The following is a 12691-nucleotide window of genomic DNA, read 5'->3' as shown; positions in this document are numbered from 1 at the left end:
GCTCGGCCATAACATAAGAATGCGATATAAGAGACACAATTTTAGATCTATTTACAAAAGAAATAGTTTTTACTCCGAAAATATTCATTTGAGTACACATGTTCCTTGGCCATTTTTAATTAATATTCCTTAAAGATTATAACCTTAGAGTTATGATAAATACTCTCGAGCACCCTGTATACCTACATAGTTAGCTTTGTAGTAGGTATCAGCTTAACACAAATATAGTATAAATATAAAAAAAATATATATTTCTTTTATATTTGTGTTTGTATGTTTTTTTAATAAATAGTTAAATGAACTAAAGTGATTTGATAGTTTTTATGTATTGCCCGTAATTGTATAAATATTTTATCCTTTTAGGCATTTTCCTTTACTTTGCCCTTTACTCTGGCAGTACTGCGCTTTCAAGAACTCCTCGATGACGCTGCAGCGATTCTTTTAAGAACCTATTGCAAAAACACAATCAGAATAAAAGACATTTTTTACTATACATGTAACTCATTAATGTATTTTCTACAGACGAAGCATGGAAAATAAATAAAGTTACAAAATAACGTGTATCATAGGGGGCGTATACTTCTGTATTGAATTTCATACCATTTGTATCAGTACACATAGTAGCATTAAATACAGCGGTGGGAACAGTTTTCTATTAAACTACGCACTGGAAAGCTGGATGTTACAAATTTGATAAAAGTTATTCAAGTGAAGCAGTGGTTAGTGATATAAATGGTTACTAAGATGCTGGTAATAATTGCCTTGATGTTTATCAATTTACCACTGAATAATGCAATTGATAACGATGCAAAGACATATGTACATATGGAGCAGAAACTCCACAGCGATTTGTTTAAAGGCTACGCCAAGTACAAGTCGCCGTCCACAAACGTGACTACAATAAAACTAAGATTCATCCTGAGATACTTCTGGTTCGATGAAAATGAGGAGGAATTCTTCATACACACATGGGCTTATCTCTCTTGGAAAGATCCAAGGCTTACATGGAAACCTGAAGATTACGAAAATATACAACAAACATTGGTCCGATCAATGTCTATATGGGGACCACCGTATTTGTTTAGTAACGTCAAGTATTCGTTCGATGAATTTGGTGTGGAGCAACTATCATCATGGCGATGTACACTAAGGAACTCCGGATCTGTTCGAGCTGTCATACAACTGACACTTAGAACAAGTTGTAAGAGTAAAATTAACAATTGGCCTTACGACATACAGTATTGCTCGTTTAAATTTGTGCCAAATCCATTTAAACGTTTACTTTCTGGCCAATCCACCAGATACAGAGACAAAGTGCTTTACGATTATCCATCTAAACACGGATTGGCAGTGCTCTTAGAGCTATCATACGCTTCTGGGTGGGACATACTTGATTATAACACCAGTTATGAACGCACTAATACTAGTATGTATTATCTTGAATTCAATTTCTTAGTTGAAAGACAAGCGTCATCATATGCCACTATTGTAATAGTGCCTGCAATAGCTTTAGCTGTATTCACTTTGTGCTCAATGTTTTTGGACGTGAGGCATAATGTAAGGATTCTTATTGCCTGTTTTAGCTTTTTAAGTCATGTATCTTTGTTGGAAATACTTAGTTTTTTCGTCCCTCGTAAAGCAGTTGAAAGTCCTTTGATATTGTCGTTTATTTGTTCTTCAATTATAATCACTGCTTGTATTATCTTCTTAACCATAGCGTTAAATTCAGTATTGAGAATGAAAATATCTCCAACGTCTAAAATAGTTGGATTCAATGAACAAATATTGGGAACGGCTTTGAAATATTTTATATTTCCTAAGTGGGAAGTAGATCTGAATGTGGGTACAGACGATTTAAATAGTTTAGCAAAAACACGAATTACTTTTGTCAGTATTGTGAATAGTTTATTTATATATTTATTCACATTTGTGTATTTAATTTTGTACTGTATTTACATGCCTCGGCCTACATCAAATTTAGTGTTGTAAAATAAAACTACCTACATTATAAAATAAAATAATCAATTGAGTTTTGTTAATTAAATTTTTTCCTTTCATTATTGTATCTGATATATATTAACTTTAAGGCTATTATGCGAGGAGTTGACTTAAGTTATGACGTCTGAAAACACGATTTCTCATTTGTGAACATAATCTATAGCTACCAATATCTAAACTAATATTATAATGAGGGACGAATAATTGTATTTTTGCATGTAAACATAAACTCAAAAACTACTAAACTGGACCTATTTGAAAAATTCGTTCACTAATGGAAAGTTACATTATCTGGGAGTAACATAGGCCATATTTAATACCTCTATTATTTATTATTAAATTCCCGTGAGAATAGCGGGGGGGGGGGGGGATTAAATATAGCCTATGTAAAAATAAGTGAAATTATGTTAAAAATAAAATTTTGCGGATTTACCCACGTAGTTCATTTACCTTCTCTGGATCTACTTTATCGAATTTCAAAATTCTTTTACCAATATAAAGCCACGTTGTTTGTGAGTATCACGGGCAAAACTTTTGTCACCGTATTTCTATGGGTAAGGCGTATGGGAACGGCTAAAATCACAGGGGATTCACCAGTGTTGTCGTAAACGTTTAAATATGCAATCCTTTAAAATGCCTCAGGGTTAAGCATCGAGTAAATTGAAACAGTAAACGAATTAATTCTTCCTGTTTTTTCTTATCTTGTCGTTTATTTTTCCGTTTCCCGCCTCGATTTTTCAGGGAAGCGTGAAGGGAGAAATGGGGAATAATGGTTGATCATTAATTACGGGGGAAACCATCTCTACGGGGTGTTTTAGAGGGATGAGATACGTGTGTCTATTAGGGGACAGTACGTGAGGTTTCATACTTGCTGATGGTATATTTCGGCCTATCATTCTCGTGATTTTTTTTTATTCTTTACAAGTTAGCCCTTAACTACAATCTCACCTGATGGTAAGTGATGATGCAGTCTAAGATGGAAGCGGGCTAACTTGTTAGGAGGAGGATGAAAATTCACACCCCTTTTTGGTTTCTACACGGCATCGTACCGGAACGCTAAATCGCTTGGCGGTATGTCTTTGCCGGTAGGGTGGTAACTAGCCACGGCCGAATACTCCCACCAGCCAGACCTGGACAAATTAAGAAAATCTCAATCTGCCCAGCCGGAATCGAACCCAGGACCTCCGTCTTGTAAATCCACCGCGCATACCACTGCGCCACGGAGGCCGTCAAATCGTGATGCTTAATCAGAGGCTTTATTATATTTACTGTAGGTATATGACAGACCTTCGATAAGAGCCGTGATAGCCCTGTAGATATGACCTCTGCCTCCGATTCCGGAGGGTGTGGATTCGAATCCGGTCCGGGGCATGCACCTCCGACTTTCAGTTGTGTGCATTTTAAGAAATTAAATATCACGTGTCTCAAACGGCGAAGGAAAATCATCGTGAGGAAACCTGCATACCTAAGAATTTTCATAATTTTCTGCGTGTGTGAAGTCTGCCAATCCGCATTGGACCAGCGTGATGGATTGGTTATTGGCCTAAACCCTCTCTCATTCTGAGAGAAGACTGGATCTCAGCAGTGAGCCGAATATGGGTTGATAATGATGATGAAATAATGATATGATAGACCTTCAGAGCTAAACCAACAGTCAGTTTTAAAAAATATTTGTCATAATCTTTTAAATATGACCAATATTTTCCCTCCTAACTAGTTGGGAAAGAGTGAGTACGACAATAGTCCAACGGGGCGGGAATCGAACTATTACCCCTCGGTGATGAGTCCGACTGCTATAGCGTTGAGCTATTGAGGCTCTAATATTCATCATCATCATCATCATTAACAGCCGATGGACGTCCACTGCTGGACATACGCCTCTTGTATGAACTTCCAAACAAAACGATCTCGAGCCGCAAACATCCAGCGACTCCCTGTAACCCGCTTGATGTCTTCAGTCCACCTATGAGGAGATCCACAGAAGAACCTAAGTCACAGATCACACTCAGCGAGTCGCGAAGCTGAAGTGGCAATGGGCAGGCCACATAGTTCGAAGAGCCGATGGACGTTGGGGTCCCAAGGTGCTGGCATCGGAAAGCGCAGTGTTGGTCGACCCTCTACTAAGTGGACTGAAGACTCTAATATTAGCTACTTGATTTTATACGATGTATAATTATCACTATCAGATCTGGAGATTACCAAATGTGTTGGCTTAACTTGCTCTTCTGGGCTGAGAATACTGAAATTTTTCTAATAGAAAGGACTCGAACCTAGGACTTCGTGATTCGAAACTACGTATACTAACCATTGGAGTATCGAAGCAGTTCCATAAGGTGTCGGGTAAAAAAATCAGACATAAGTACAATCTCCAAGTCCCCCAATTTGACGGCCTCCGTGGCGCAGTGGTATGCAATTACAAAACGGAGGTCCTGGGTTCGATCCCCAGCTGGGCAGATTGAGATTTTCTTAATTGGTCCAGGTCTGGCTGGTTGGAGGCTTCGGCCGTGGCTAGTTACCACCCTACCGGCAAAGACATACCGCCAAGCGATTTAGCGTTCCGGTACGATGTATAGAAACCGAAAGGAGTGTGGATTTTCATCCTCCTTCTAACAAGTTAGCCCGCTTCCATCTTAGACTGCATCATCGAGATTGTAGTCAAGGGCTAACTTGTAAAAAAAAGCTTTTTCACTACTCTTGCTCAAAAACACTGTCATATTACCACTCCACAGCGGGGCTAAACAAGCATATTAGCCTCTAGGGGCTACAGTAATTTTGTTTTTTTAATTCTTGTCTGTTACGAGTACTAGCCTACTATAAAACGGAGGAGGTTTTATTCGAAAATAGAATCATTATAGGTAAGACCCTGATTGTTTTGAAAAATAAATAAAAAACTTTAAATTGGAATGAAATGCAGCGTTCTTGTCTGTGGAATGCGTTTATTTTTTTATTTAATTTTTATTAAGTTGCGAATAGAGCGAGATTTGAAGACATGGGACATCCTTTACGGTGTAATACCTTTGCCTTTTTCTCATGTGAAAAAAATAAATTTAAAAAAAAGAATTTAAAAAACAATTGGCCAATGGCCTGAATAATACACACTTGATTTTTTTCCGAAATTCATTGTAAATTTGTGACCGTAACTTACATATTTTTCAACAATAATTGTTATTGTTGTCTTCGTCTAGTGAGAATGGTGATCCTAATTTGGAGATGGATGAAATTTTCAATCTGTTACCATCAAAGTCGAGACGCATTTACTTAAATACTTACCTACGATACCTACGAAAAATTTAATAAGTGAAGAAAACAAGAACGAATGGATTCACTTACGAAAGGAGTTTTTTAAACTATTATCTCCCACGTTTACCTCATATATTCATTATTCATCTTCAAAGTAGTAGGAATTATGTTACCGGGTAAAAGCATCTCCCTTAATATCCAAAATTGTAGACTTTGTACATTTAATTTTCAATTAAAATAAATCATTGAATATTGTACTAAACTATTTTATTTTCTCGCAATCGTAGTGAAAAGCAGAGTGTAACACGTTGGGCTAAACCCATTATAAACTCGGTTTCTATTTAGGCGACCCTCGCCTTCGTCTCGGGCCCTAAAAATACCTCGTATATAATGGGTCTTTTTAGCCCCTTGTATAACAATCTACTATTTGTTTATAGTAGATACCGTCATAGCTTTGTAAACCAAAATAACTATTGAAACTCAATTTTTACGTTAAAAATTGAAGGATTTAGAATTGGAAGCCGAATTAAAAAAATACCGATACAACATCCCCGGAAATTGGACGGAAATCGATTCACTTCCGCCGGTTAAATTTTAACAGAATCTAAATCGAGAATCGATAACAAAATACACGCCAGGTGTTTAAAAATAAAATATAATTTATACTCTACAACCGGAAAGCGCAGTGGGTCGACCAACGGTGGACCAAGGACATCCAGCGGGTTGCAGGGAGCCGCTGGATGCTGGCGGCTCGAGACTGTTGTGCTTGGAAGTCCATACAATTCTGTTTTTTTTTTTTCAATTTATAATGAATTTTTGTTTTCTTTACAAGTTAACACTTGACTACAATCTCACCTGATGGTAAGTGATGATGTAATCTAAGATGGAAGCGGGCTAACTTGTTAGGAGAAGGATGAAAATCCACACTCCTTTCGGTTTCTACACGACATCGTACCGGAACGCTAAATCGCTTTGCGGTACGTCTTTGTCGGTAGGGTAATCCTCCCACCAGCTAGACCTGGACCAATCAAGAAAATCTCGGGCCAGCCGGGGTCGAACCCGGGACCTCCGCCATTAAACACACCGTGCATACCACTGCGCCACATAGTAGTAGTCATTAAAGTACTTCAATCAAATGTCTTATTTCCGCAGCTATAAACTCTGAGTGCATTGCCGAGTACAAAAATCACGCGTCAAACTGCAAGCTGACCAATGATATTGTATACTATAGATATGTTACGTGCCCAGGCCTGGAAAAATATAAAATTATAGCGGACCCGCTCAAGCTTCGCTTTGACTTATGATGCACTTCCCTATCCCTACCCTACCCTGCTACTACCCTACTCCTACCCTACCCCTAAAAAATTTCATCTAAATCGGTCAAGCCGTTTCGGAGGAGTATGGCAAAAAAAACTGTGACACGAGAATTTTATATACCTATTAGATTTTGCCTTTACCCTACAGAGGGGTTCTCATTTAAAAAGTTAAGGAAATATATATATAATATATAGAGAAAAAGAAAGAAAAATAAATAGATACAAATAACATAAAAAATATTAATAAAAAGATAAAATGCAAAAAAAAATGTACTAAGTATAAAAGTGTTACCTACTTTGTTCTGTTTAAAAATTATTAGAATAATTATTGTACCTTATACCTTATGTAAATGGGAAATAATAAAAGGCTTTTTATTAATATTATTATTATTATTATTATTAGATTTTGCCACTTTTGTCCACCTCAGTTTCGACGCTCTACTGCCATATTTCTAGTATATTCGTCGTCGAAAGACTATCCAGTCATTAAGTCAATTTAAAGTACGTCAATCAATAGTCTTAAATCTGCAGCTATTAACTCTGAGTGCAATGTTGTGTACAAACATCACGCGTCAAACTGCAAGCTTACCAATGATATTTTATACTATAGATATGTCACGTGCAACAAAAGCATTGCAAAAATTTATCCGAATTTAGCTACTCCACTGAGTGCACACATGAACAATTTCGTGCTTTAGTCCATTATTTATGTGTATGGACTTTTTAGAGCAGTGACAGACTAGGGGATATACTCTTTGACCTCTGCCTCCGATTTCGGGGGGTGTAAATTCGAATCCGGTCCGCGGCATACACCTCAAACTTTTCAGTTGTGTGCATTTTAAGAAATTAAATATCACGTGTCTCAAACGGTGAAGGAAAACATCGTGAGGAAACCTGCATACCTGAAAGTTTTCTTATTTATCTATGTGCCAATCCGCATTGGGCCAGCGTTATGGACTATGGGCCTATCCCCTTTCATTTTGAGAGGAGATCCGTGCTCAGCAGTGAGCCGAATATGGGTTGATTATGATAAGGCTTTACAGTTCCTGAACACACAACTCGACATTTTATATAATATTTAGGTATAATTTTAAAATAAATTTCGTTGTTTACAATGCGACTGTTAACGCCAAAGTATAGCCTTATTAATAGTGGAGTCGAGGCCTATAATATGCTAGTGCATCTGTGAACATCACTTGTTTTATATAACCTAATTTATTTTGTCTATGACAAATATGTATATTAAGAAAATATTAAAATTTAACGGACACTACGCTGCGAAATTTCAAAATAGTCGTTTTTCTTTCTCACCTTTTGTGATCCTGCAAATATTAAAAAGAGATCCTTTAGTCAGGATCTCATTGTGTGAATTTCAATAATTTACAGCGACTAAAGTGGCAATGGTCGGGCCACATAGTTCGAGGAGCCGATGGAAGTTGGGGTCCCAAGGTGCTGGAATGGCGACCCCGCACTACAAAGCGCAGTGTTGGTAGACCCCCACCAGGTGGACTGACGACATCATCATTGCGTGATGTTTGGAAGTCCCTACAAAAGGCCAATGTCCTGCAGCGGACTTCCATCGGCTGATGACGACTAAAAAAGGATAAACCTTTCTGAGTTTGTTGTGGGCTCTTCTCAGACCAAGGCGCGTTTGGAACCCTCGTAACTTTAATTTTAAGTTTTCGAATAATTATTATCACCATTATCTTAAGTTGGCTGGCGGGTGGCTTCGGCCGCGGTTAGTTACCACCCTACTGACAAAGACGTACCGCCAAGCGATTTAGCGTTCCGGTACGATGTCGTGTAGAAACCAAAAAGGGGTGTGGATTTTCATCCTTCTCCTAACAAATTAGCCCGCTTCCATCTTAGACTGCATCATCACTTACCAGTAGGTGAGATTGTGGTCAAGGACTAATTTGTAAATAATAATAAAAAAATAAAAAAAAAAGACACACACAGAATTAGCCACTTTTGTCCGCCTCAGTTTCGACGCGCTAGTGGCATGTCTCTAGTATAAAATATCGTTGTCGAATATAGAGTATCCAGTCATTAAGTCAATTTAAAGTACTTCAATCAAATGTCTTATATTCGCTTTATGCTCTGAGTGCAATGCTGTGTACAAACTTCACGCCTCAAACAGCGAGATAACTCGATTCCGCGCCTGGAATTGCTTAATTGTCTGCAGACCGACAGACTGATTGAATTAAATACAAATTTCATATATATTATCGCGATAATTTCTATACTTTAATTATTTTATTGATTTGTATCATTACTACTCCAACTTTTCAGTTGTGTGCATTTTAAGAAATTAAATATCACGTGTCTCAAACGGTGAAGGAAAACATCGTGAGGAAACCTGCATACCAGAGAATTTTCTTAATTCTCTGCGTGTGTGAAGTCTGCCAATCCGCATTGGGCCAGCGTGGTGGACTATTGGCCTAACCCCTCTGATTCTGAGAGGAGACTCGAGCTAAGCAGTGAGCCGAATATGGGTTGATAATGATGATTAGCAGATCCTATTCAATGGCCCAGCTGGCCGATTCAATACTTTGGTCTCTATTAACAACTTTTTAAAATTAACATCAAATCAACTGAGAAATGTCATCAACCTACTGTATGATATCCACGAAGGGTTGTCAGTAGGCACCCGATGACATTTGTTATATAGAATCTCAATTTCGTATATGTCAACTGACGTACGTCAAAGTTAGTGAATTAGACTGCAGGGCCAGTCGACCCCTCTTAATAACAAAGAGGATATGGAGTTTAGATTCACCACGCAACTATAATGCGGGCGACCTTAGGGTGATAATGTTTAAATATTTCGTTTAAACCTTAATTAGAACCTTGCAGCAGAACGCAACTTTCTTTTCTAAAAAAAATTGAATAAAAAAATAAAACCGACTTCAAATTTATAAAAATGTTATTACTAAACTAAAAAAAATTCAACCGACCTCTAAAACATAAAACGTACCGACTAAACTAAAAAGCCAAAAATAACATTGTATTATGTTCTACCTACTGATCAGTTTGAAGGCGGTTCTAACCCGGTGATGTATTAAATCAAGCCATGACAGAATATCATAAAGATAAAGGTTTTACAGATTGTGTTCTTTCATGTAGCTCTTGAAACGGCTGAAATTAATACGACACCGGTTTAGCACCGCCTTCAAACTGATCAGTAGGTAGAACATAATACGACCTGTTGCTCTGTGTAGTCGTGTTAAAACCTCCAATGACAAGTCACAACCTTTATCTAGGTGAAATGTCCTCATCAATACAAATTAATCAAGCCCAATCACAAGATAGCTACTGTTTTACACTCAAAAGGTTTGTAGCTAGGCGCGGTTCTTACGATTTTTGAAAGTTCCCATCGATTTCTCCAGGATCCCATCATCAGATCCTGACATGATGAATATGGGACCACCTCAGGAGTATACCTTTTCGAAAAAAAAAGAATTATTCAAATCGGTCCAGGCCTCTTCGAGTAATCAGGTAACATACATTTGGCTGGTGGGAGGCTTTGGCCGTGGTTAGTTACCACCCTACCGGCAAAAACGTACCGCCAAGCGACTTAGCGTTCCGGTTCGATGTCGTGTAGAAACCGAAATGGTTGAATTTTCATCCTCCTCCCAACATGTTAGCCCGCTTCCATCTTAGACTGAATCATCACTTACCACCAGGTGAGATTGTAGTCAAGAATGAAAAAAAAATAAAAAAAGCATACTTTTTTGTATGTATGATGTTACCTGATTACTCAAAAAAAAAACATTTACTTGAATTGAGAACCTCCTCCTTTTTTTGAAGTAAAAAAACATACATACAAAATTTGTGAAAAACAAAATTTTCAAAAACGATGTCGCGGGTATCCGCTAGTCAAACATAGTATATTAAATACGCTACAATTAATGTACAGTTCAAAATGAAAATAAAGAGTAAAACAAAACTCATATCTAGTTAGTGTAAACATAACACAGTCGGGGCGATTAAAATGAAAATATATACGCAATAAGGGGTCGTCTTCACGAGCGGGGAAAACGCAGCGATAATAACAGCATACTTTGACTTCAACTCAATAGCTGGAGCTAATGGGGCCTCTATCAAAAAGGGTTTTTATCACCACCTCTTGGACTCTTGGACTTGGATGTATCCACTTACAGCACAGTTTTTACGATTTAAGTTAAGGTTAAATCAACCTAAAGTTGATTTAAATTAAGGTTAAAATTGTCCAAAATTAAACACAAGTTAGCCCGCTTCCATCTTAGATTGCATCATCACTTACCGTAGTCAAGGGCTAACTTGTCAAGAATAAAAAAAAGTCACCTTACTTTATATCTGTAATTTAACTTTAAATTAATGATGATGTATAGATTGATATTGAATACTACGCAGGTACTAGGTTCTACGATATAGATACGTCAGAGATGGCAAAATACACAAAGCAACACTATCAATCATTGCCGGAATGATTACTTAACTTGCTACTATAGGTCTAAATTACAATATTGATCAAGTATAGCGCTGAAAATATCAGATGTTAACCAGGATTAACTATCGTATGGCAAGGAGTCAGCCACCAGTGGATCTCGGACTTGCAATCGATTCCAGTAGGGTTGAGGGGCCCCTTTACAACTAGTTAATGCTCTCCTTCGCTGCTCGTGTTGGCTCCCAACCGAGTAACTATCAATGAAATGGCCTCACTATACGGATAACTGACTCACCCAATTCTGAGAAGATTTTTGAGATTCACTGTTAAACTGACTAGATCCAGTTTAAGAGTTAAACCACGTTCAACTAAATAAACTTCAGAGCTACGGCACGCTCTGTCCAAGATCGTCAACTGACAGATGTCCGTCTTAGAGTGCATCATCACTTACCATCTGAGATTTTAATCAAAGACTAATCTGTAACGAATAAAACAAAGAACTGTGGAGATTGGCCCATAGAATTTGTAGAGGCAATCCTTTTTTTTTCCTGTCGAGTAAATGCCGTTTGGCTCCATGCGGAACCATTATGACGTCACCGGGAGGGGGTGGCCGAGCGCAGAAGCATCGCCTGGTGCACGAAGGCTGAAATACAAACGGACAGAACGGCTCTACAGAGGACGGAACGACTCTCTAGGAGCGTCTCTTATGAGTCTAGGGCCTCAGCTTAGAGGACCATTCGGGAGGATGTAGCCGTGACCTGAGTGAATCAGTCTGGACGCCCCCGAGATCGTGAGTTAAAAACTCACGTCCGGGTGACGTTAGATATCGGGGTAGAGGCAATTCATCACAATTCACAAGCTATTATAAAGTTAATGGGCTGATCCCGATAGCTGTTTAACCTACATTAGTGAACATTATAAAACTTTTTTTTTGTATTTGTAAAAAAAATCATGGCACGGCGAGAATAACGCCGCGATTCTCACATCTGTGTAGATAAATCCTAATGACGCAGCTCGAGTGTTTTTAAAGCAATTCCATGAGTTCCAACCACAAATTATGTCCGTTATTGCAGCAACCATAACTCTGAAATTAAACTGCCCAAGCCATTAAATGTAAGAATTAGACCGTTACTGTGATTTGTTGGTTAAGTTTTTTGTTTATAAGTACGAACGGGTAAGTACCTGCGTAAGTAGGTATTATTCACTTGTTTTAAAGTAAAAGTGCACTTCATAAATACATAAAATCAAAGCATACTTTGAGGATGATTACGTACCTGTATTGGAGGAGGAATTTTCCATTTATACCGGCATTTATGCCCTTAAGACTGAAACACAGCAATGCTGCGTGGCGACAGAAATAAACATTGCGTTAGTTCTTACCCGGATGAGTTAAACTTACATACATGTACATCATTATCAATCCATATTCGGTCACTGCTGAGCTCGAGTCTCCTCTCAGAATAAGGGTTAGTCCAATAGTCCACCACGCTGGCCCAATGCAGATTGGCAGACTTCACACACGCAGAGAATTAAGAAAATTCTCAGGTATGCAGGTTTCCTCACGATGTTTTTCCTTCACCGTTTGAGACACGTGATATTTATTTTTTTAAAATGCACACAACTGAAAAGTTAGAGGTGCATGCCCCGGACCGGGTTCGAACCCACACCCTCCGGAATTGGAGATAAAGGCAAAATCTTTACCATTTGC

The 12691-nt window shown here is 38.1% G+C and overlaps 1 protein-coding gene across 1 annotated transcript; it reads left to right on the top strand.

Annotated features, from left to right (window-relative positions):
- Positions 1–680: 680 nt before the first annotated feature.
- Positions 681–1994, top strand: LOC112048250 (neuronal acetylcholine receptor subunit alpha-4-like). Its single transcript, XM_024085720.2, has one exon. It carries the CDS (start codon positions 733–735, stop codon positions 1987–1989), a length of 1257 nt encoding a protein of 418 aa, XP_023941488.2. The 5' UTR covers positions 681–732; the 3' UTR covers positions 1990–1994.
- Positions 1995–12691: the final 10697 nt, after the last annotated feature.

Source organism: Bicyclus anynana, chromosome 25, assembly GCF_947172395.1.
Source record: "Bicyclus anynana chromosome 25, ilBicAnyn1.1, whole genome shotgun sequence".
NCBI lineage: Eukaryota > Metazoa > Arthropoda > Insecta > Lepidoptera > Nymphalidae > Bicyclus > Bicyclus anynana.
Note: the sequence above shows the minus strand (reverse complement) of the source record. Positions and strands in the feature narration are given on the sequence as shown.

Bases quoted from the DNA above. Each gene is read 5' to 3' on its own strand.
- LOC112048250 (XM_024085720.2), top strand. From the start codon at position 733: ATGGTTACTAAGATGCTGGTAATAATTGCCTTGATGTTTATCAATTTA.